The sequence below is a fragment of the Salvelinus sp. IW2-2015 genome, linkage group LG20, assembly GCF_002910315.2.
Source record: "Salvelinus sp. IW2-2015 linkage group LG20, ASM291031v2, whole genome shotgun sequence".
Taxonomy (NCBI): Eukaryota; Metazoa; Chordata; class Actinopteri; order Salmoniformes; family Salmonidae; genus Salvelinus; species Salvelinus sp. IW2-2015.
Genome location: NC_036860.1, coordinates 21,668,108 through 21,694,834, shown reverse-complemented (window position 1 = coordinate 21,694,834; position 26,727 = coordinate 21,668,108). Strand labels below are relative to the sequence as shown.

Here is a 26,727-nt window from a genome sequence, read left to right as displayed (position 1 = left end):
GCTGAGGCTCAAGGTTGATGTTTCTACTGCTGTTGTTGCTGGCGTTATAATCTGACGTCAGTATAATCCATATAGACGGAGGCTCATAATCCCCCGGCAGCAGTGGGATTTATTCACTGGCTAAACATCCCTGGAGTGCAGCAGGGTGGATGTGTTATGGTGCTACAGTAACAACACAGTCAGAGTGGTACAGTACAGAGAGGGTGTGTTCTTCAGCTGGCCATGGAGGACGTTGAGGAAACAAAAAGACAATCCAAACAGATTAAAGAGTCAGACGTGATTGTGTCGCTCTCCCTGAGCTGAGCCCATACTGTGGATGGCTGGACATCTCAACGACTCGTTAACCAACCCCCCCCCCCACAACAACTGCTTGTTTTCATTTTCTCACTCCCTTCGTCATCACCCTCTAATCTCCTCTCCCACATGTTGTTCAGCAGTTTACTGAATCTTCTGTGGCTTTTGTGTAATAGGTTGCTGTTCAAATCTTGATTTATTGTAGGTTCCTGAATGCAGGGGGAAATGTCAGCATATGGCTGCTATGTTTCTTCGGCACCATTTCTGTCACCATCAGACATATGGTTTTGCTATATAAGTGTCAGTTTTATCTTCCCTTTCCTTCCTAACGCTCGCCCAGCCTTGTAATTCCAGTCTCCTTCCCGTATGCTGTTAGAATGCCACCCTCACAGCAAGACCACTTTTCCAGCCATATGTTAGAGCAAAAACTCTTACAGTCGCTCCAGGGGGAGAGATAGTGAGAGGCAGAGAGAAAGCTAGAGAGAGGTAGAGAGAATCTGGTCTTCTTCCTCTAGCACCAGGTGGTGCTGACAGAACAATGGGAAGATAAGTCATAAGTAAATCAATAGGTCCCTGATTGAGGAATGAAGACCCATTGTCTGTGCTTCATATTCGTATTCTGCTGAAGCCGATGCTCAATACAGAGCCAGGCATAGAAAATAAACCATTTCCTTCTGTTGTAAGATAAATAACACGAAGAAAATCATCTTCGTCTGCCATTTTCACGACAATGACCAGATAACGGTATCTCTGAGTCTAAGACTTCTTAAAATGGAGGGAGCTTTGTAAGACTGAGGGAACTACAACTGTCTTTTTTCCCCCTTGGATGTAATCATCTTAGATTTCCTGCTAATGCTCTTATGAAATGGTTTCAGAGGAGTGAGCAACATGGCAACCTGCAGGGGAATACCCATCTAGGGCATGGTACTGTAGTAGCTGAGGAAGCGAAGGGAGGAGTGTCGCACAGGAGACATGCCACGGGAGAATGGATGTCCCCATGCGGGTTGATTATCCTGTGGAGGTAACAATGTCTAGAACAACCACAAACAGATTGGCTGTTGTTGAGATGTCATCTGCCTCTCGAGACAGCTCTAAACAGCAGCATCTTCAATGCAACAAAATCAGATATCTGTACAGTACAATCATTATGACAATTATGATACCGACAGTCGGGTCCATAATTATTGGCACCCTTAATAAAGATGAGCAAAAAAGTCTGTATACAAAAAAGTATACAAATACTGAGCTATAATGTATGCTCCAAGAAATGTGGAAATTATTATTTTATACTCATACAATTGCTCAGAGAAAGAGATGTTGTTTAACATGTAAATACTCCAGCACCCTCCCCTTGCGAGGATAACGACACTGAGCTTCTTCTAAATTGTTTTACGAGTTGGGAAACACATTGGGAGGGATCTTAGACCACGCCTCCATACAGACACTTTCCAGATCCTCGATATACTTCATCTGCTRTTATGGACTGCCCTCTTCAATTCAAACCACAGGTTTTCAATGGGGTTCAACTCCGGAGACTGAGATGGTCGTTGCAAAATGATTCTTTTGTAGATTTGATTAGTGCTTGCGGTTATTGTTTTGCTGGGAGATCCACTTGCGGCCAAGTTTCAGCSTCCTAGCAGAGGCAACCAGGTTTTGGGCTAAAATGTCCAGGTACTTGGTAAAGTTCATGATGCCATTGACCTTAAGGGCCCGGCCCCAGGACGAGTGTAAGCAAAATAGCCCCATAACATTAAAGGTCCACCATAATATTTTACCGTAGGTATGAGTTACTTTTCTGCATGTGCTTCTGTTTTTCAATACCAAACCCACCACTGGTGTGCGTGGCCAAAGAGCTCTAATTTCATGTCATCTGACCACAGCACCGCTTCCAATCCAAGGCAGTGCTATGATCAGATGATCAGATGAAAATAGAGCTGTTTGGCCACACACACCAGTGGTGGGTTTGCCGTTGAAAAAGAGAAGAATCTGCAGAAAAGTACCTCATAACTTGCATCTACTGGTCCTGTTCTCCGATGTCATAAAACATTCTTAGAAAAAGGCAGTGTCGTTATCCTCGCTAGGGGAGGATGCTAGAGTATTGAAAACGGGTGACAATAACCCCCATCTTTTTTCGATTTTTTTTTGTATTACTTGTTAAACTAAATCTCTTTCTCTATTCTAAAAGTATAAAATAATATAATTTCCCAATTTTCCGAGCATACAATATAGCTCAGTATTTGTATTATTTATTTTATAGTTTTTTTTTGTCATCTTTATCAAGGGTGCCAATAATTATGGACCTGATTGTATGTGTATAATGATCAACACACAATAACGCTTACACACAAATACCAATAGAATGCTTCCCTTCTCTAATGGATAAGTGGCAGTGTCATGTTCAGTATGAGTTCATTTCTCATTATGTTAATGTTTCCCAATTAGGACAGGTCTCTCAGGAGATAGAACTTCAAGGGTGTGAAAGAACACACTGCCATGTCTAATAAAGACAGTCCCTGGCTCAAGATTATGAACTTAGGGACACAGTCTAKATTTTTATTAGGGACAACACTCGGAAGACTTACTGTAGTGGCGTTCTATGAATACACGCATGCACAAAGAAGAGGACTTGGAGTAAACATCAGTGACCGGAGCTGAGCCCCATATTCTTTGACAGCAGAGCACGCACTCACTCATTTTTTATTTTTTTTGCGATTAAATGAGTGGAATCCTGGCCATCTACCTGTTCTGAGTAAACACACCACTAACGAGGTTCAGAGGATATGCAAACAAAACAAATTGGATTTGCTAATAAGCATGTCAGAGACACAAAGTTGCTGAGGAGAAAGAGGAGATATTATTGCTGATGTGTTCGGGAAATCTACCCGACAACACCCCCTGGGCTTGGTAAAGAACAACTAAACAGTCCTCAAACCTCCTCTTTACATCCCTTAGACATTAGTATCTTCGGGTCACTCAGTCTCCAGCGTCTCAAACACACCTCTTATGTGCTAGATGTAGGGAGAGGAGGAGCAACTTGATGAGGAGAGTTCCACATGACCCTATGTGGACCCTGCCTGCCTGGCTGTGTGCTACCTAGTGCTTAGTTTATAGTACCTAATGCCTACTCCACTGAGTCACTATCTGAGAGCATCATCGGCGGCACAACAACAAGYCTGGTCCTCCTGGGCAGTGGCTCCACCGCCACGGTGCCAAGGGATCCTCAGGCTAGTTGGCCGAAATGTAATGATGTACAGTACAGAGAGAAAGAGTAGAGAGAGTAGAGGAAAAAGATGAACAGATATAAATCTAGAGAGAGAGAGAGCCCAGCAAGTGTCATACAGTAATAACACACACAGAGAGAATTGGGGAGGCGAGAGAGAGAAAAACAAAACCTGTTCTGTATCTGGAGCCACTAATTGATCCCCAAGCTCACCTTGGCAGGACAGGAATGGAGGCCCCCTGAAGGTAGGTGCCCCGGGGCCCCAAATGCCGTAGTCTGATGGAGGACAGAGCTCTGACAGAGCACAGCAGTCAATGAGAGTCCCACTGTTTTCATCATGGCCGCACAACATGCACAGTACTTATGGAAAGTGTCAGTCACACTAACCAGAAACAAACCACAGCATCCCTGACATGGACTGCTTGGATCKCAAATAAGATACCTTTATGCTACCTCCTCAATGTGAGCATCTTTCTATTCCCACATCATGGCAGATCAAATGTTCCAATCACTTCTGTAGGGAGTGAAAATCAGATTACAGAAAGTAAACCTGGTAGTTGACGGATAATTGAACTCCTCCTGAAACTTTATACAGAATGTGTAATCATTAGGGACAAAGTTCATTGGATTTAATATTAGCTCTATATTCAGATGTAATGATTGTGAGGTATTGGAGGCAGCTGAGAGGTGGGATTAATCAGCGTTAGAACAGAGAAAAAGCCATCTGGCTCTATAAATCATCTCCGGCATTGTTCACACAAAAGCCCTTGTCCCCCATGGCACCTCAAATACGCTGTCCTTTTTGAAATGACAAATCACAAAAAGAAAATGRCCCTTTGACGCACACGCTACTAACCGTCTTTTGTTGTTCTTTTTMGTCCAATGGAACAGTGAATAGCAGTCATAAATTAGCATATCGRATTTCCCATCTGTAGCCTGTTTGTATGTGTGAGTGGCAATAAATGGGGAAAGCAATTCATTGTAACACTTTCTCCACATGCTCAATCTTAGCTATCAAACAATGCCTCCTATCCACTCATGCCATAACCATTAAAAGTTGAACCTACCCATGCAATGCCATGTTGATCCAATCAATGGCCAGCGTTCACCATGAAGGTGTCTCTAATTGGCTACCACTAGGACCTGGCAGTGTTTCCATGGCTCCAGGGTGGGTGGGTCAGAGGGTGAGTGTTTGTATTTACTCGCTGGTCTGCAGCCCTCCTACGGCGCAAGTGACAGACTGACAGAATTGTAGAGGACTGGTGGTTGCCGCTGGCCAGAGGCCACAACACAGCTACTGACTGGAGGACTGACTGTATCAAAGGCTGATCCATACTGGCCATTGACATGCCTCAGTTGTGTGGCAGAGCTTTAAAGTAAATATGCTCGTTGGGGATGCTGTGAGCTAGTGCATTATTTATTGTCAGTCTGAAGTGCTGTCTGAATACAGGGAGAATAGCCTCTGTTTACATTCCCCAGTGTCTGTGMTGTTGTGAGTTTGTGTATATGTATGTGCGTATTTCAGGAAATGGCTTCCTGGATTCCAAAGCAGCTGATTGATCAGCCCATCACTAATTGGAGCTCTGACCCCACCCTCTCGTCAGGGGATACAGCTGTCTGCAATTACCGACTCCTTCTGCAGCTTGAAAAGCCAGTGTTCCTTTGTTAGGAGAGAGAGCTTCTTTGTATGTCCTGTGTTGGTCTGGTACATTTGTTGAAAGTGGTTTGTAGCCYCTCCTGTAGAGGTATACCATAGTACCTAGTGTTTTTGGTTTATTCAAATTGTTCACTAAGTTTGGTGAATTATTTTGTTTAATTTGTTCCTGGGGAAGGCACCTTGGGAGTGTTTAGGCAAGAGGACTGCTAGCATACATATACCCGTAGTATTTACRATGTCTATGCACACTAGGTAAGCCCTGGGCGGACCACCTCCTGTATTTTGGTTAGCGCGCCAGGTTATGCTAAGAATAGGTAACCAGTGGGTAGGTAGGAGAGGAACTTTTACTTTCTTTGCTTTGGTTCCGTCCAGCCCCTTTTCCCCACCTTACCATGTGAAGGAAGAATAAATTCCCTGTAAACTGTAATATTCTCTGTCATCCTTACCCGCACCTATAATCACATACCTTTTTTCACTCCCCGGGGAGTTGAGTTGTAGCAGGGAGTTGCGTTCCCTCCAAGAGGCGTATGTAACAGCCTCTCTACATTAAAATGATATGTTTCTTTGTAACATATTTAGAGTTCCACAGAGAATCCATGTAAACCAATGTGATGTCTCACAATCCAAAACATACACTCACTGGGCAGTTAATTAGGTCCACCACCACGTTGAGTTACGTGGCCGTGACTTGCTATATAAAAGCAYGCAGACAAACATCAAGGCATTCAGTTAGAATTAGCAAAACAAGTGACCTAAGCGACCTTGAGCGTGGTATCGTCGTCAGTGTCAGGCGTGCCGGATCCAGTAACTCAGGCGCTTTTCACGCACGACAGTGTCTAGGGTTTACCAAGAATGGTGCGACAAACTAAAAACATCCAGTCAGCAGCAGTCCTGTGGGCGGAAACAGCTTGTTGATGAGAGAGGTCGAAGGAGAATGGCAAGAATTGTGCAAGCTAACAGGCGGGCCACAAACAGACAAATAACAGAGCAGCACAACAGTGGTGTGCAGAACGGCATCTCGGAACGCACAACTCGCCAATCCTTTTCATGGATGGGATATTGCAGCAGACGACCACACCGGGTTCCACTCCTATAAACTAAAAACAAGAAGAAGCAGCTCCAGTGGACATGCGATCACCAACACTAGGGCAATTGAGGAGTGGGAAAACATTGCCTAGTCCGACGTATCCCGGTTCCTGTTGCATCATGCTGATGGCAGAGTCAGGATTTGGCATGAGCAGCATGAGTCCATGGACCCATCCTGCCTGGTGTCAACGGTACAGGCTGGTGGCGGTGGTGTAATGGTGTGGGGAATGTTTTCCTGACACACGTTAGGTCCCTTGATACCAATTGAGCAACGAACGTTTCCAACCCCTTGTAGAACACATGCCAAAGAATTCAGGCTGTTCTGGAGGCAAAGGAGTGTACGACCCGGTACTAGATGAGTGTACCTAATAAACTGACCGGTGAGTGTACGTTGTCTCTTAATAAAGAGAACACCCACACAAACAGTTTTTAAAAATTGCGCCGCTTCGCATTGTATCCCGACTCTCTACTCCATCTCTCTCGGTGTCCACTGATAAAACAGCATCGGGGTCTAAACCAGCAGTATTGTTGAATATGTGGAGATTTCTCTGCAAGCCGAGACACCCAGCCAGCGCCTGTCCCTCATTCTCATTCTGCAGCCTGCCTGCTTCTCTAGAGGACGAGTCCCTTGACAGAGAGAGAGGCATCTCAGCTCAGATCTCTGCACTTTCACGTCATTTTCTCTCTCCTCATGTGCACATGGGGAGAGCCTAGCTATTGTTACAGATGAACCAATTTTCCGTTGTGCGCGCGCATGTGTGCGTGCCTAACAAAAAATGACTAGCACAAAATAATCACACACTGAACATTCTGTATGGCAGCATTACTCATCCAACTGAAACAACTGTGTAGGTCACATGGCTGTTTGTAGAACATCCGTGATCTCCAACCTGTTAGAACACTAACACTTGGGTGGAGTGGAGCATTACTTGCGACAGGCCTTTTTATCCTCAGATTTAGATTTCCTCAGAAGATAATTATAGGATAATTGCTTTGGATGAGTCTCTCTGGTTGTATGGTGTGGGAAGGACTCTGGACGTGGCTGCTGCTGCGTGCTCTACTTGGCAGGTTGTGTGTGTCAAACACCCTGCCTGGAAAGGAAAGAGAGAGCCATAACCTGCCCTCCGAGCCCCAGCAGCCGGCTTAAACCCCGTCCACCTATCCATCCATCCACCCACTCATCCATCCATCCCTCAATCCGCCTCCCCACTTTAATTGAGTCCTTCTAATTCCCCCTTTTATTTCAYCATGATATGTTAATATGTTCCGCTTTGCTGCATCAGATACCAAGAGACCTCCGTCTTCATTTGTTTTGTGTGTTTAATGAGGGAGAACGTTCCTCCCCTGTTTCCCGGATAAAGTAACTAGGGGGAATTTGGCCGCACTCATCAGGGAGCAATCGCACGGAGAACTTCATCCATCAACACAATCTGCACGGCTTTGGAGAGGGGATGTGCGAGCTTTCTACACAGATCCGTCTTTCTCTCCTCAGTCAGCGCTGGGCCAGGTCCATCAGTCACGCAAGCCAGGCAGCCTCCCCAAAAGTCCCTACAGCGCACAAATCAGGCTGGGTAAAAAAAAAAGTCTAATCTGAATTCCCTTCCACCCAACAGAAGTTGATAGCTCACTGCYCCTTGCAGTCTGCAAGGGAGGGCCCTCCTTGTTTCCGGGTCATATGTCTCCGTCTCATCTGCCGGTGTGGGAGGGAAGGCCAGGCATGGTCGATCAAGCCTCTCCACTCTGCCACGGAGGGAGCAAGGCAGAAGATATCCGCCTCTCAGTCAGTCGCAACCCCACTCAGACAAGCTTCACAGCCTCTGTTTGTGTTGAATATCTTATTCTCTCTCCTCTCTGCTGGCTCCTCAAATGACRTTTAACGGCAAAGCCAAACTTCCCCTCTCTCTGCTCTTCCTCCATCTCACATGAATTATAGTCAAACACTCTGCAGAAACCGCTCTTCCATCAAAATGTAACAGTACCAAATGGTTATAGCCCTCACTCTCATCGACTGTATAAGGAATTGCAGCTCTTTGATTTGAGGTGTGGAGGGGACAATGACCACTGCTATTGACACTCATCAAAGCAGAGGGTGTGTTAAATTACGGATGAGGTCAATCCATTTCACTCTATGCTCTGGGTCTCCACTCACTGTTCGAGACAGAGCTGCTCTGGGTAAGATAGTAGTGCATCTTGGTTTGAATATCATCCTGGATATCTAATTTGTATGTAAATAATGTGAGAAATTCAGACGACACAGCCAGAATTTACTCAGGTGCTGTGGATCGCACACTGTAATATTCATACAGGCATTCAGTACAAGCTTGCTAGCTCAAGTATTAGAGATTCTCATGAGTTTATGCATGAGGTCTGGTTACCARGACAACCACATTACCATTTTGTTTCCCGTAGAGCACCTAAGAAATTAAACTAACATCCGGATCCAATGAAGTTGACGCTTTCCCAAAAATTATAATACTGAAAACGCTAGCCYCAACCAGGGGGGGCTGGTGGGAGGAGCTATAGGAGGATGGGCTCATTGTAATGGCTGGAATGGAATTCATGGAACTGAGTCAAACATGTGGTTTCCATATGGTTGACGTGTTGGATGCCGTTCCATGAATTCCATTCCAGCCATTACAACGAGCCCATCCTCCTATAGCTCCTCCCACCAGCCTCCTCCGGCAACAACGTAGCTGTTTAGCACATCTTAGCGCTGAGGGAATAGTTGGTATGTCTCAGTGAATTAAGAAATAAACTTTCCTAGTACCTTGATTCTCTCTGATACTCCATCAGTGAAGCTGATGGTGAACTCCTCCACCTTGGGCACCTTCAGCTTGGTTTTCTTCTGGTCCGTTTGGTACTCAGTCCGTGTCTTCACCACCACCTGCAGGGAGAGGACACCAATAGTCGGTTACAGTGACACAGCACATTATCACTAATGGGTTGGCTGAACTTCAGTTAGACACAGCCATAAGCCATCATACCAAAGTCTTACTGTTACATCATCACTGTGTTTATATATATATATATATATATATATATATATATATATATAAAAAGGGCAAAGGCAGAGAGAAAAACTAAAACCTCTGCCAAGCAACTGTCAGGGGGTGGCTATTTTAGGCACTGTCCCGTATGATGCCCGCCAATCAGAACCAATCAACTCTCTTTTAACATGATGTAGAAGAACAGAGAGCTGGTTAAGCAGAGGTCTGTCCTAGTAATGTCACTCTGCTATTCTTCACTGAAATTGCCTCAGAATTGCAGTCAAAATACAGAGGGGGGGGAGAGAGAGAGAGATACAAAATGTGCAAGTGTGAGGCTCATTTAGCTGCTTGTATGAATGTCACACCTAAGGTGTCGGCAGAAAGTACTATGCGGTAAATGACTGATGAATTCAGCAGTTTGTACTGCCGGTTCCTTATCACTTCTACAGGTCACTGTACTGTTTCTCTCAGCTATTAGACACTATTCACCTGAACCTCTCTAACTTGACAAAAAAAAATCACAGGAACTGCACTTCCAGTAATGATGGATCAAGGAATACATTTCCAAAATAATTGCGCCTTCCACAAACCCCTGGTAGCTCCTCTCTCCACCTCACAATCTGGAATGAATGGCATTATATTATCCTGAAGTCTCCAAGAAGAGACTCGGCTACTGCAATTACAGCCTCCGACTCCCTCCCGATCACTTTGACATTTAATTTTCCCCCTGAATTACCAGGCTGTCTGCACCCATTTTTCTCTCCATGCGCCCCTTTATTATTTGAGAGACCCTGTTATCATTACCACTGTCATTTCATTTCTCATTCATAGATAAAAGCAATGTGTAGGCTACCCTCGGGTGAGGACCTGCAGTTTCCCCAGGTAGGTAATTCTAGTCAATGGAAGTACTAGGAGCTTCTCCTGAGTCATATAATCAAAAGGGACTGTAATTTGCATTATGATTTACATGGATCAAAATGGCTAATAATAAAAGGATGGGCACGGTTATTCAAATATCCAAACGGACGTTAGTATTTGAATACTTGCAAGAGTATTCATTTTGGGGAGAAAAATAAATAAATCATAGGCCTATTTTAACAATGAAAAGGCTTTATTGTCTCAATTAATTAAAATGTTCTGTGACATTGCTACACACAATAAAACAACAAACATTTGAATATAGTTCTTATGACGTGGGCCCCATAAAAAGACAAGAGCTGTGTTCGAATACCCATACTAACACATTGTATACTGCATACATAATGAATATATACTACCTTCTATATACTTTTAGTTCATTTTAGTATACTGTAAATGAACGGTATCCCTTTCAGTTGAGCGTACTAGCACTTCGCCTGTTTACCGGAAGTTGATGCTGATGCTATTCTACAATGTATAAAATAGTAAAAATAAAGAAAAACCCTCATATGAGTAMGTGTTCTAAAACTTTTGACCAGTAGTGTATAAATATTTTTGGGTGGGCTTGCCTGTTTTGCATGTTATTTTGGCATTAATGTCTGCCACATATCAGTTTGCAAACAATGTAAATTAAGTATATACAGTTGAAGTCGGAAGTTTACATACACCTTAGCCAAATACATTTAAACTCAGTTTCACAATTCCTGACATTTAATCCTGGTAAAAATTCCCTGTCTCAGGTCAGTTAGGATCACCACTTTATTTTAAGAAATGTGAAATGTCAGAATAATAGTAGAGAGAATGATTTATTTCAGCTTGTATTTCTTTCAGGCCTCCTTGCTCACACATGCTTTCAGTTCTGCCCACAAATTTTCTATAGGATTGAGGTCAGGGCTTTGTGATGGCCACTCCAATACCTTGACTTTGTTGTCCTTAAGCCATTTTGCCACAACTTTGGAAGTATGCTTGGGGTCATTGTCCATTTGGAAGACCCATTTGCGACCAAGCTTTAACTTCCTGTCTTGAGATGTTGCTTCAATATAGCCACATAACTTTCCTCCCTCATGGTGCCATCTATTTTGTGAAGTGCACCAGTCCCTCCTGCAGCAAAGCACCGCCACAACATGATACTGCCACTCCTGTGCTTCATGGTTGGGATGGTGTTCTTCGGCTTGCAAGCGTCCCCCTTTTTCCTCCAAACATAACGATGGTCATTATGGCCAAACAGTTCTATATTTGTTTCATCATACCAGAGGACATTTCTCCAAAATGTACAATCTTTGTCCCCGTGTGCAGTTGCAAACCATAGTCTGGCTTTTTTATAGCGGTTTTGGAGCAGTGGCTTCTTCCTTGCTGAGCGCCCTTTCAGGTTATGTTGATATAGGACTCGTTTTACTGTGGATATAGATACTTTTGTACTTGTTTCCTCCAGCATCTTCATAYGGTCCTTTGCTGTTGTTCTGGGATTGATTTGCACTTTTCGCACCAGAGTACGTTCATCTCTAGGAGACAGAACGCGACTCCTTCCTGAGCGGTATGTCGGCTGCAAGGTCCCATGGTGTTTATACTTGCGTACTATTGTTTGTACAGATGAACGTGGTACCTTCAAGCATTTGGAAATTGCTCCCAAGGATGAACCAGACTTGTGGAGGTCTTCAATTTCTTTTGAGGTCTTGGCTGATTTCTTTTGATTTTCCCATGATGTCAAGCAAAGAGGAACTGAGTTTGAAGGTAGGCCTTGAAATACATCCACAAATACACCTCCAATTGACTCAAAAGAAGTCAATTAGCCTATCAGAAGCTTCTAAAGCATGACATCATTTTCTGGAATTTTCCAAGCTTTTTAAAGGCACAGTCAACTTAGCGTATGTAAACTTCTGACCCACTGGAATTGTGATACAGTGAATTATAAATGAAATAATCTGTCTGTAAACAGTTGTTGAAAAAATGACTTGTGTCATGCACAAAGTAGAACCGACTTGCCAAAACTATAGTTTGTTAACAAGAAATTTGTGGAGTGATTGAAAAACGAGTTTTAATTACTCCAACCTAACTGTATGTAAACTTCCGACTTCAACTGTATCATTGAGTTAATAAAGCCGCATTCAAACACGGTCTCTTTTTTTGTTTTCTTGAGGAAGGCAGCTCCAAAATGCAAGTGTTTCAGACAATCTCAGTGCTTTCTGTGGTGGTGGGGCAAGCCAGCAGAAAATACGGAGCGTTGCACCGTGATTGGCTCAGTGTTCTGTCACTCATAGGGATACTACGTCACCGCCAAGTCTAAGGGGGGACATCGAAAATTCGAGCCCCTTGGGTGCTGCTATAGAGTTACATTAGAAGAGCCAATCCAAGAAGGCTCAGGGTCATTGGCCACAGATAAAATGTTAAATCACGTTATATGTACAGTAGCTTTGATTGGGCTGATCATGTCAACATCATACTTTCAAAATCTTAGCTAGCAGTCATCATCATGAATCAAGTCGACAATCTACTGGCAAATCCTTTTTAATCCTTGTCATATGAAGAGAAATAATGAAGAGAAATTATAGATAAAACGCATCGGTGCTCAACGGCCATCGGACATAAATATTACACAACGAGTTGGAAATCGCAAATTCAACAATGAGTGATTTGGAAGGAATCAGTGACAGTGGCTGTGTGGTTCCAAATCTGGGATTAAGGGGCTCCTTTTCAAGTTTAAAATGATTAACATTCAACATTGGCCACGCTGTCAATGAAGCATGATTTGTGCCGTGCGCAAAACAACTTAACTCGGAACTGCGAAAACTTGACTTCAGTAAGTTCAAGACAACTGGGAAGTCGGAAAATACYTTTTGAACGGTCATCCAACTCAGAATTGTAAATCCGGCCTCTTTCTAGAGCCATGACCTGAAGATCAACGACATCATTATTCAACCTTGTTTTTTTTCAAGTTCCCAGTTGTTTTGAAAGCACCATAAATCCAGAGAATGCCAGACTTTGATGACAAAATTTGCKCACGAAGGACCGCTGCACCCATCTTCCTGTTCAAGTGAGCGCAGCACAACAAGGTGAGTTCAAAAATGTATTGTATGCTGCTGCATAAATGATGTAATATGCCAGGGGGATATGTATACTTTAGCTATGAAAGTAATATTAAGTGTGTTGTGTAGTAAGATGTTAGTAGCCCATGTGCCTCACCCTAATAATTTGGTCTATTTACCCCTCTTAATTTTGCCTACTGTTCTGACTTGGTGTAGCCTATAACCTGTTTTAGAGAAATGTAATCAAAGATTTTAAGAGCTTTCATTGTCTGCTTATATGCCCCTTTATTTATCCTACGGTTCTGACTTGGTGTACATTTGATGTACAGGGAGAACACTWAGAACGGCCCATGTTCTGAATTCTGTCGCTGTACATTTCAAAAGTGCTAAACAAATWGTTATWTTGACTACGTCKGTCCTAGCTCGCTCATTAATGTCTTAATTGAAATTACAGATTGCCTTTTATCCGATTGTCATCCCCTCATTAGAAACCACATTTGATTAAGCAAGTCAGCCATATTTTTTTTAAAGGCAGTATATGAGGCTGAATTAACTGTTTTGCTGCRAGACAAGGCTCCGCTGGTAGCCAGATGTAGCAGTGGTAAGAGGTTTGGTCTGCTGTTGGGACAGTTTTATGTAACCGTTAGTCACCGTTATAGTGCAATTAATGCATTGTTTAGTGTTGTGTTYTGTAGTAGCTTTGCTGGCATGCATCCCACTTTTATTTAAAAAAATTTGCCCCACCAATATTTACATGTTAAAATCACCACTCGTTACAGCCTTATTCTAAATCTACACACAACAGCCCCTAATGACAAAGCAAAAAACAGGTTCAGACCTTTTTTCCCCCCATTGTTTTATTAATTAAAAAATTGCTTWTTTACAGATGTATTCAGACCCTTTGCTATGAGACTCAAAATTGAGCTCAGGTGCATCCTGTTTCCATTGATCATCTTTGAGATGTACAACAAATGATTGGACATGATTTGGAAAAGGCACATACATGTCCATATACGGTCCCACAGTTGACAGTGCATGTCAAAACAAAAATGAASCCATGAGGTCAAAGGAATTGTCCGTAGAGCTCCGAGACAGGATTGTGTTGAGGCACAGATCTGGGGAAGGGTACCAAAACGTTTCTGCAGCATTGAAGGTTCCCAAGAACACAGTSGCCTTCATCATTCTTAAATAGAAGAAGTTTGGAACCACCAAGACTCTTCCTAAAGCTGGCTTCCCAGTCAAACTGAGCAATCGGGGGAGATCACTCTGACAGAGATTCAGAGTTCCTCTGTGGAGATGGGATAACCTTCCAGAAGGATAACCATCTGCAGCACACACGTTTGGGGGAAACCTGGCACCATCCCTACGGTGAAGCATGGTGGTGGCAGCATCATGCTGTGTGGATGTTTTTCAGAGGGAGGGACTGGGAGGCTAGTCAGGATCGAGGCAAAGACTAACAGAGCGGAGCACAGAGAGATCCTTGATGAAAACCTGCTCCAGAGCGCTCAGGACCTCAGACCGGGGTGAAGGTTCACTTTCCAACAGGACAACAACCCTAAGCACACAGCCAAGACAATGCAGGAGTGGCCTCGGGACAAGTCTCTGAATGTCCTTGAGTGGCCCAACCAGAGCCCGGACTTGAACCCGATCGAACATCTCTGGAGAAACCTGAAAATAGCTATGCAGAAATGTTCCCCATCCAACCTGACAGAGCTTGAGAGAATCTGTAGAGAAGACYCATGTCTGAAAATGTGGCCACAATCATAATGTGGACAAGTTCAGGACACATTAGAAATACAGGTGTGCCAAGCTTGTACAGTAGCGTCATACCCAAGAAGTCTCGAGGCTGTAATCGATGCCAAAGGTGCTTCAACAAAGAACTGAATAAAGGGTCTGAATACTTATGTAAAATGTCTTCTTTTTTTTTTCTTCTTTTTTTTAATACATTAGCAAAAATGTCTAAAAAACTGGTTTTGCTTTGCCATAATGGGGTATTGTGTGTAGATCGATGAGGGGGGGAAAAACAACTTAATCAATTTTAGAATAAGGCTGTAACCTAACAAAATGTGGAAAAGGTCAAGGGGTCTGATTACTTCCAGAAGACACTGTAGGTAGGGATAAAGTGACTAAGCAACGGGATAGATAATAAACAGTAGCAGATGCGTATGTGATGTGTCAAAAAAAGTTAGTGTAAAAAAGTCAATGCAGAGGGTTAACCAATAGCTGCCCGGACTATGTAACAAACATTTAGCAGTCTTATGGCTTGGGGGGTAGAAGCTGTTCAGGGTCCTGTTGGTTCCAGACTTGGTGCAACGGTACCGCTTGCATGCGGTCGAGAGAGAATAGCTATGACTTGGGTGCTGGGTCATCCTCTGATACCGCTGGTATAGAGGTCCTGGATGGCAAGGAGCTTGGCCCCGGGATATCCAGACACAATGCCTGCCTGACTACTGACAAAATCAGATCACATGTATGTAATTTTGATTGTCTCCACTTGTCTAAAAATGTTGGCACAATCAGAATGTGGACAAATCAGGACAAAGGTTGCATTTCGAACCAGGTATAAGAAAGGAGCTAGTGGACGTCACTTCATATATTCAAAGATGACAAACAAAGTAGCCCATTCAAATCATCTGATTCCCTTGTGTTTCTTGAACCATGTAATTTGCCCTGTTCAGCAAACACAGGACCACTGTAAACACGTCATGAAATTTGCCTTAACTGTACTGTTTCAAATGTCAATAATTCCGCATAAAAAAATCTTTGGTATTTACCAAGGCTGTATGCAAATAGTCTTTACATTTTTCGATTTATCCAACCACCTTGGGGAAATCTACTGGCATGCACCTAGTCCACTTCAACAACTCCATCTCAAACACCACAAATATACTATCTGACCTCCTGCATGGTATATCTTTAAAAAACATTGAGGCGTGTATCAACCCAAGAAAGAGAGGAAGGAAGCGCTACTAAGGTACACATAAGTACATTTTGGTAGACAGAAGGTGCTCTTTGGTAAAGGGGTAAATGGTCATCAAAAAGAAAGGAGGACCAAGACTCCTCATAATAATATTAAAATGCCTTTATTAGTATGGCATGTTCAATAGAACAGTTTAAAAACCGAGCGTTTCGGCTGCATGCCCTCGCAGGAGCAACCCATTGATGTGATGAGTCAAAAAAGTAGTGCAAAAAAGCGTATGCAGGCCTCCCGGGTGGCGCAGTGTTTAGGGCACTGCATCGCAGTGCAGCTGCGCCACCGAGTCTCTGGGTTCGCGCCCAGGCTCTGTCGCAGCCGGCGCGCCCGGAGGTCCGTGGAGCGACGCACAATTGGCTAGCGTCGTCCGGTTAGGGAGGGTTTGCCGGTAGGGATATCCTTGTCTACTGCGCTCCCAGCACCTCCTGTGGCGGGCGGGCGCAGTGCGTGCTAACCAAGGGGACAGGTGCACGGTGTTTCCTCCGACACATTGGTGCGGCTGGCTTCCGGTTGGAGGCGCGCTGTGTTAAGCAGTGCGGCTTGGTTGGTTTGTGCTTCGAGGACGCGTGACTTTCGTCTTCGTCTCCCGAGCCGTACGGAGTTGTAGAGATGAGACAAGATAGTTAATTACTAGTGATTGGATACCACAAAAATTGGGAGAAAGGGGTTAAAATGTAAAAAAAATTATAAATAAAAGGTCAATGCAGAGTTAACCAATAGCTGCCCGACTATGTAACAAACTATTAGCAGTCTTATGGCTTGGGGTAGAAGCTGTTCAGGGTCCGTTGGTTCCAGACTTGGTGCAACGGTACGCTTGCCATGCGGTAGCAGCGAGATAGTCTATGACTTGGGTGGCTGGTATCCTGATACCGCCTGGTATAGAGATCGTGGATGCAGGGTGTTCGGCCATGATGTACTGGGCTGTATGCACTACCCTCTGTACGCCTTGCAGTCAGATGCCAAGCAGTTGCATACCAAGCGGTGAAGCAGTCCAGTCAAGATGCTCTCAATGGTGCAATACTTTTAGGGATAGGCCTTGGTCAAAAGTAGTGCAACAATAAGGAAGACTGCCATTTGGACGTATCCCATGACTTCTTGTAATGCACATGAATCATATGCACATGAAGCATATGCCACATGAATCACTGCTACCAGGAGTAATGAGGTGAAATGGAAACGCAAAGGAAGAAACCAAGATACAAAGCCCCAATATACGCTCTTTACATATCTATATGTCTTGTTGATGTTTTGATGTGTTCGCTTTGCTAAAAAGCACTGCAGTTATATATTGACTAATTTATACTGTACAAGTAACAACATGGAATCCCTCATCCAACAGGCTCTCAGATCTCTGGGCCAAGTGATAAGTCATCCAGTTCACTTTGGCAAACAGCAGCTTGTTCTTGAAAGAAGTGCAATAAAAAGGCCCGGCCTGGAGCCTGAATTCTTAAGAAAATGATTTATTCAAAGTGCTGCATGTACCACTCTCCACTACACTCCGCAGGTCAACTATTTATAGTCAAGCTCTGCTAGTTTCCCTGAAATCACTGTCCATCCAATCAAGATATTGGTGCCCCTTTAGGCGCATCCCCGGCCGTCCAGATGGGATCAAGGCTAATTCCTCCCCAATCCCTCAGCACTGGCCTACTGAGGATTGTGTTTATCAGGCACGTTTGTCTCACTGCTGCCCAGTAGCCCTGGTCCCACAGCCAGCAGTGTTTAGAACGATAAAAGCATCTGTAGCTCACTGACAACTCCTCCCACAYTGTTATTTTTGAAGGTACAATGTGTAAATACCCTCTATACCAGGCCTCTCTCTAATATTCAGAGGGGGAGTAATGGTTGACTTTCCTTTTCATCTATTTCAAACATATTTTTATACATTCATCTGAGAAATGTTTAAAGGTAATACAGGGACATTATTTTCATACAGCCAAGAACCTCTGAGAAAACATGGTACTCTAGCATCACCTCAGGCTTGGGAGGCATTTTACATGAGGGTGAAAATAGAATCTGCGTAAAGCAGAATGTGAACTGTTCCCACAGCTATGCCTTATSTGTAGCCCAACGAAACCGCCCTGTGCCCACTCTACTCACACCACTGACCCCAGAGCTCTGAGAGCCTGCATGGACCACCTCTCAATCTCTGACAGGGATGAACTGGATGCAAGAATGACCGTTCTTTGAGTGGAATCTGGAGACTGTAGCCTAATTTATACCCGGTTCAAATGTMTCCTGATCTTGTTCACATTYTGATTGTGGCCACATTTTCAGACATGCGTCTAAACATTGTATGTTTGCCATCTTATCCGCATCCCTCCCTATATGCAAGTTATTTGACATTCTTTCATAATATTTATTTTGACGCATATTGATGCCATAGGTCAATGATTTTAGAGTTTGGAATAATGATGATTAAAATGTTTTTACTGTCCAGATCCATCTAGACATCTACTGTCCAGATATCCAGACACAATGCCTGCCTGACTACCTCCGGAGGTGGGCAGGATGATCTGATCACAATCAGATCACAATGTATCTTTTGATTGTCTACACTTGTCTAAAAATGTTGGCACAATCAGAATGTGGACAAGATCAGGACAAAGGTTGCATGTTAGAACCAGGGATAAAAGGAGCTAGTGAGGTCTACTCTTCATATATTCAAAGATGACAAACCAAGTAGCCCATTCAAATCATCTGATTTCCTTGTGTTCCTTGAGCCATGTAATTTGCCCTGTTCAGCAAACACAGGACCACTGTAAACACGTCATGAAATGAGCCTTAACTGTACTGTTTCAAATGTCAATAATTCCGCATTAAAAAACAAAATCTTTGGTATTTACCAAGGCTGTATGCCAAATAGTCTTTACATTTTTCTATTTATCCAACCACCTTGGGGAAATCTACTGGCATGGCACCTAGTCCACTTCAACAACTCCATCTCCAAACAACCACAAAATATGTACTTATCTGACCCTCTGCATGGTATATCTTTAAAAAAAAAAACATGTATCAACCCATTGAAAATCCTGGATGGTGCTCCAATTCCTCCTCGGGCAGGCATGGTTAAGACAGCAGAATCCAAGACAAGGGCTGAAGCYCCACTCTGCAAAGGTGTCAGMGTTCTTCCCTTAATGTTTACTACAGAGTGACGGGTTCGGCCTGCATGGGGCCATGGGTTCTTCTGTGCTGCTGATCAAATAAGCCAAAACACAAGCCTTACGATAAGCTGGGAGCTGACAAATAAATCACAGAGGAGCATCATTTCAGCATATCAGCATTCACTCCTGAAGTAAAACATGCATGAAATGACTCCAGCAGGTACTGTGGGCCTTGTGATAACACAACAAAGGACCTGTCCTTCACTCCTATGGAATTTTTTTTTTTTTAACTACTTTGATCATATGGAGCTGTTTTGATTGAAAATCACTTCAAAGTAAGATTAAATTATGTGCATTATTAAACTAGTAGAACTATCATCACTCATATCAATCATATTAACATATTCAGTTCAGCGAGGCAGTCCTGGAACTGTAATAGTCTAAACTGTTATATGGCTTTAGTCAATTCATTAATCATTCTGTGTAATAAGATGCAGCAGTCTGGTTCAAAAATAAAACCCCTTGTCAAAGTAAATTAGGGATGACATGTTTGCTGGTTTCCTAGAATGGATGATGTGCATCCCAGTTATAAACCAAAAAGGGCTTCTTTAATCTGGGCTTTAAACAAAGGAGGCAACAGGGCAATTGAGATGACAAAGAGATGGGTTTGCTGTTTTATTTGTTATGGCTTTGGCCATAAATCAAGGAGTGTGTGTGAATCAGAGGAAATCTCAGCAGAGAGACAGTCCATTTTACCTTGTCTGGGGCTCCATACTGGAGATTACCGACATCCAGAGGGGTGATGAGCGGCACGTTTTGGAAGCCATCCTCCACACTGACGGGTTTAGCGCCTTTGTCTTGTAGATTACTCCCCAGTTTAACCATCTTTACCAATAGAAAATAGTGCACTTCTCAAGCAGATGCTGTAAATATGACAGACACTGTTAGTTAATTGTACATGTCTAATTTATCAAACAATAAAACATCTACTGAGCASGCAAATCAGTGTTTTTTCTTTGGACATTACATTCATTGGATTTAAACTTTACCTTTATAATACTTTTTTACAGTCTAATAAAACGCTCTGAAACCSCGTTTTAATTTCCTAAATATTGGATAAATTAAATATTGGGGGTAAAAAAAAAAAGGTGGAAAATCCCATTTTCAAACGCCATAGAGCAGGCGTCAAAATAAATCCTATGTTCGTTCATAGGCTAACTGTGCATAGGGATGCACCTGCAGTAGCCTAGCCTACTTCGCCATTCTTATCGGCCAAAAACAAAAGATCTCAAACAAAAACATCTACTTACGATSGACGCACTTGTATAAGTCCTTTTCGTTTCTTCGTCTGCTGTTTTGTTATATCAAAGACAGGATGCAAGGAGCAGATGCGTGAAGGCAGACCGGGCGTAGTTGCAATCAAAACTCAGCGATGCTGATGCAGGAAACTAGACAGCCCGATCCCTGCAGAGACTAGCGGGCTCCGTAAGCAACCCAGAACCCAATTCCAAACACTGCCTCCTCACTTTATGCTTGCATCTGGCGCCGCTAGAGGGATTTTTGAATGAAATCGRACATTTGTTATGCGTGACTTAAAAAGGACCACAAACCGCATTCAGATGTATTTTTTTAAAGTCTTTATCGCCACCTAGAGACTTAAAGTTAGAACTGTGCGGTGTCTGTGTCTTTCCCTCTGCATAATAGTCTATCCACTAGAGGCCATATAGGCTAGGTAAAGAAGGACTAAAGTGCAAGACCGTAAAAAGGGACATTATTGCACTTCAAAGTCCAAATTCGACGCATGTTTTGAGACATCAAAAGTTATTTAATGTCAAGATAGGTCCACGTCCCAAACCATCTGTTTTGTATATCCAGCTATACATTTACATTACATTTAAGTCATTTAGCAGACGCTCTTATCCAGAGCGATTTACAATAGCCCCTGCGCCACAATTAATGGAAAAGATAATCCGATGAGAAAGACAATGATCTGTCCATCATCAAATATAAATCTAGTGCATTGAAAGTGTTAGCCTATGTTTTTATCTGTCTGWATGTACGTTATATTAAAGGGCTGTATTTTCCACCTGTTTAATCTGGCCATCAATACCAAAATCTGTTTCACTAAACACCACAAGAGGGTGCAAATATACAGGAAAACATGCATCCATCCCATCAATCCACTGTATGAACAAGTAAAAAAGGTGGAATTGGGAGCTGGGGTGGGGTGGGGGAGACCTATGGGCGGGTTATGGTTAGAGTTAGGTTTGTGCTTAGCATTACAGCTGTAGGGCCATTGCTATACCCTTTTAGGGTTAGGGTTTGCCGTTATTATTACAGCTGTAATGCTAACCTCAAACATAACCCTAACCCTAGCTCCATTTGTCCCTTACCTTGAGAAACAAACTTTTGCCCTCAGAATAGCCTCAATTCATCAGGGCYTGGACTCTACAAGGTGTCCAAAGCATTCCACAGGGATGCTGGCCCATGTTGACTCCAATACTTCCCACAGTTGTGTCAACTTGGCTGGATGTCCTTTGGGTGGTGGACCATTCTTGATACATTCAGGAAACTGTTGAGCGTGGAAAAACCCAGCAGCGTTGCAGTTCTTGACACAAACCGGTGCGCCTGGCWCCTMCTACCATACCCCGTTCAAAGGCACTTATATAAATCGTTTGACTTGCCCGTTCACCCTCTGAATGGCACACYTACACAATCCATGTCTCAATTGTCTCAAGGCTTAAAAATACTTATTTAACCTGTCTCCTCCCCTTCATCTACTCTGATTGAAGTGGATTTAACAAGTGGCATCAATAAGGGATTATAGCTTTCACCTGGATTAATCTAGTGAGTTTATGTCATGGAAAGAGCAGGTGTTCTGAATGTTTTGTACGCTCAGTGTACTTGTTGTACTGTAGATATAAACAGTGGATGCATCCAAGAACCATATATGTGCCTTTTGAAAATAATTAAATAGACTTCATGAATCATTACAGAAAGTATGGGAAATATGTATGAAAACAAGTACAATTGAAAACAAGTATAATTGAAAAAGAGGTTTCTTTTAATAATGACACTTGATGTGGTGTACAAATTCCCCACCCCCCCTTTTTTTTGGACAATGTCATAATTTTTCTAAACGCACATGCATGGTTGAGTTGAGTTGAGTTGAGTTTATTTTTATTTTTACAGGGGACAGTGCACATTAATCAACGTTTCAGTAAAAGTGCCGGTTTTAGCCAGCCGGCTAATTTTCAACCGCAGTCCCTGGGCAGGTTATTAAAAACAATTACAATATAGACAATAGCAACATAGAACAAGCAAGACATAGCAACATAGGACAAGCAAGACGTAGCATACAGACAGAGCAACATAGAACAAAAAGCAGCAAGACAAAATTCATAAAAGCAACAAAGTGTTTCCACACRTCACAAGTTACAGACAACAGACATGGAAAGCGGCAACACACAGCTAGGGACCATGTTCACAAATCTGATTGACCTTTAGCCATGTCTTCAAGCATTTTGTGAAAGTGTGATATGTGGTGCAGTTATGTGTGTCTGATYGCAGTGTATTCCAGACATGGGAAGCTCTCACAGAGAAAGCGGATTTAGAGGTGCTTTTCCTTAGGGGAACTATACAGTCACCTCTCATGGCAGACCTTGTGGATCTGCTGCCATATGTTTGGGTTTTCTGTTTAACAAAAATTCTGAGTGGAGGGGGAGCCAAGCCATTTAGGATCTTGAATACAAGACATGCATCGGTGTATTGCACAAGATTTTCCCAACTCAGGAGCTCATGCTTTCTGAGGATGTGACAGTGATGATGGCTATTGGGCTTCCTATCAAGCACTTTGAGAGCCTGTTTGTAGACAGACTGAATAGGTCTTACTGTTGTACAGCAAGCTTGGGCCCAACTAGTCAAGCAGTATYTTAAGTGGGGGAGTATCATAGATTTGAAGTACAGTTTTGCTACCTCTGTAGTCAAACAATTTCGTATAAATCGGAAATTAGCTAGGTTGAATTTGGTTATTTGAATTACCCATTTCACATGCTTTTTAAAAGAGAGGTTGGAATCAAGTACGATGCCAAGGTACTTAAAATCAGATACCACCTGGAGCTTCTCCCCTGACACATAGACATCTGGCTCAGTAGCATCTGTTGCCCTCTTTGTGAAGAACATGCAAACAGTTTTTTTCACATTGAGATGCAAACACGAGTCACTGAGCCACTTTGTAACCTGGACCATTACAGTAGTGAGTTCTTGTGCAGCTTGTTGTTTGCTCTTTGCATGCACATATATCACTGTATCATCTGCATACATTTGAACTTCAGACCCAGTACAGACAGAAGGCAGATCATTAATGTACAGGCTGAACAGGAGGGGCCCCAGTATTGACCCTTGGGGCACGCCCACATRCCTTTCAGTCAGTCAACTTTCGGGTACAACATACTATGGGGAGTAGCACTCTCGCGACTTCGCTTGAAGGTTCTACAATCAAGCCTGACAAGGCCAATAAAATCCATGCCACGCTGGGAACCTGCCTTCCACAGGTGATAAGCGTGAGGCTCGGTTTAATTCCTTCAATTATTCCTCTCTTCACCTCGGTGTGAACAGGAACGAGTCACGCTACGAAAACAAACAATTGGAGAATGAGACTGTCTAAACTGTTGCATAGTGTTATAGCCTGCTCACCCGCTGGACGTTTTGTGCTGAAGTTTGTACTTGTTCTCATTAGTTTCCTAATCACAAACTATTTGCTAGCGCAATGAGTAAGATGGCTAAGAAAGCAACCGAWACGACGGTGGCTARGCRGGGTTTGTGGTGGAGATCATGACATGCGGTTATAGTATTTCTCTGAAAGATACTCACGATTTATGTGTAGTTTGTCTTGGCTTGGAACAKGCTCAGGKGGCCCTCGCTCGAACCAGTCAGTGTGCGCATTGCCACGTACGTGCGGACAAACTCCCTGGAAGACATGTAGCATTCTTGAGGAAGCTTGGAGTTACCGATGGCGACTTTCCTTTCCCGAATGCAGGTACCTCGGCTTGGACTGAGGTGCCGGAAGAGGAGAGAGACTTGGGGCTGTGGTCGGAACAGATGGAATTAGCATCCCAACAGGGGGATAGTGAGACAGTTGGTTACATACAAAGCCCAGGTTCGGATGACGACTTGGTGTCTCTGGACGGCTCCGGGAGTTTCTCGGATGAGGAAGAGGACTTGGTTCTGAGACAGCCACCTCCTCACTCTACGSGAGTCGCAGGGGAAAACATAGTTTACAATGCATCGTTCATAGAACTGCGTTGCAGGGTAGCTATGCGTTTGGAGGTGACCAAAGTCAAACACCACCTACCCCTGTTTCTGGATTTCATCGAAGAATTGACAACAACCTGGTCCAACCTACATTCAGCTAAGCTGTTGCTGCATGGGTGTGCCCCCTTCTGGAAAGGATGAAAGGGACAGSGCTGGTACTCACACCAGGGCATTGCTAATGCGAATCCTAACGCTCCCTAACAAGCACGGTTGCTTTTCGGCTGCTCAGCTGGAGAAGGTGTATAGTGCAGAAGGGGTGGCTGCCCGGMCCCTGTTGTCTGTCACTACGCTTCAGGTCTACCAGACCGAGTTGCTGTAGGAGCTCGGTATGGCTTTGGCCACAGGAGAGCCCCACGCAGAGCTCCTGGATGAGATCCGCGTTACGGTTGACTTCATTCTACGCATTTCCCGGTGCACCCTTCTGGCGCTTGGGAAAAGCATGGCAACTACTGTGGTGGCACAGCGTSATCTTTTGTGATGCTTTCGCAGGTGCCATAGAGGAASAGACAGATGTATATCGATGAGCCAATATCTCCCACGGGGTTGTTAAGCTTGGCCATGGAGGCTATGCTGGCACAGTTTGAGGCCAAAAAGAAGCAGGAAGAGGCGTTGCACGCTTTTCTTCCTCTGAGGTACTTTGGGGATGCCGGTGGGGCAGCTTCTGGAAGGTCGGCAAGTGGAGCTCTGCCGGCTTAGCGGGCTGTCCCTGGGTTCGGGTCAACACCAGGTCAGACAGGCCTGGTTCCCATCCGCAACGCCAGTCTGCCTCGCACCCAGGGGCGAGGTGAGAGAGGGACCTGCAACCTCACTGGGAAGGAGACAGCCCCCGCATACATAGCTCAGGGATGCGGGGTGGCACGGGGTCAGGTCCTCCCTTGCCATCTGCCCCAAACACCCGTGGTGACAACAGCACGGTCAATCGGGGTACGTCACGATGCCTCCAAACCCAGAGTGGACCGGGCTTCAGGCAAACATATGCGCCTAAACACATTGTTTCAACCCCATTGTTTTCGGGTTTCAAGAGTGTTTTGTAATTCTTCATGTGAGTTCAATAAAGCATGTCCCTCCACATTCAGACACAAGGTTGTAAAGAGTGGTGGAGATTTTRTTTTAAGATACAAAAATAACCTATTTCTGCCTGTCCACGACAGACGTCATACCCCCTCAGATGGCCCTTTACGGGAGACTCGTTGCCTGCTCGCATGCACAGTGTCGCCCTGGGTAATGCAAACCATAACATCGTGGTACAAATTGTTGTACGTACCCTATTTGTTTGCGGTGTCATGAAGTTGACTGTTCACCCGGCCTCAGCACCGGTATTAAGGGAGGAATTTCCTGGTACCGAAAAGGGACGGGGTTTACGCCCCATTCTAGACATACATGCCCTGAACAAACATCTCAGAGTTTACTAATTCAAAATGCTCACAAATCAGTGGCTGTTACAGTCCGTGTGTTGGTTCACCACCATTGACCTAAAGGATGTAAACTTTCATGTGCCCATGTACRCAAGTCACAGAAAGTTCCTGAGATTCCTTAAAGAGGCAAGCCTACGAGCTTCTCGTCTCCATCTTTTCAAAGGTGGTGGAGGCAGCTCTGGCACCCACGAGGAGCCAGGGGCTGAGGGTATAGGCCTATCTGGACGATTGGCTGATAGCAACAGAGTCAAGGGAAGGTGTCCGCGTTCCAGCTCTGCTTGGCCCAATTTCGGTTGGGGCTCACAGTACGTTTTTGCCAGTTACTGCACCTACTGGGGATAGTAGCTTCTATGATAGTGGTCATTCCCCTGGGACTATTATTGATGCGGCCATTCRAGCAGTGGGTACTAGCAACGAGCTTGGATGCATCTTGCCACCTAAACTGGTCGATTCAGGTGTCCCCGACATTCCTTCGGTTACTGGCCCAGCGGAGGGATCCCCGGCTGCTGTCACAAGGGGCTCCTATGGGCCAGGTGTTGTCTCGCAAGGTGGTCACGACAGATGCGTCCCCCCAATGGTGGGGCACGCTGTACGATGGTTACTCAATTTGGGCAGTATGGACAGTGTCACAGAACTTTTGACTGTGTACTTAGCATTTAGGTGCCTAGTCCCGCGTTTCCCGGGCCGTGATGWGCAGGTCAGATCCGACAACATGACAACGGTTGCATACATCAACAGG

The 26,727-nt window shown here is 44.1% G+C and overlaps 1 protein-coding gene across 2 annotated transcripts in view; it reads right to left on the bottom strand.

Moving 5' to 3' along the window:
• The window catches only part of LOC111981670 (neuronal vesicle trafficking-associated protein 2), a 33,913-nt gene extending 13,136 nt beyond the window's left edge, over positions 1–20,777 (bottom strand). The window contains exons 1-3 of one of the 2 annotated variants that reach the window (XM_024013056.2): positions 20,571–20,777; positions 20,017–20,183; positions 9,025–9,141 (exon numbers count right to left, since the gene is read on the bottom strand). In XM_024013056.2, the coding sequence (XP_023868824.1) occupies positions 9,025–9,141; positions 20,017–20,145 (246 nt within the window). In that variant the 5' untranslated portion in view covers positions 20,146–20,183; positions 20,571–20,777. The remainder of the gene's footprint in view (positions 1–9,024; positions 9,142–20,016; positions 20,184–20,570) is intronic. The other variant, XM_024013057.2, reaches the window with a different exon arrangement.
• Between the last annotated feature and the right edge of the window lie 5,950 nt (positions 20,778–26,727).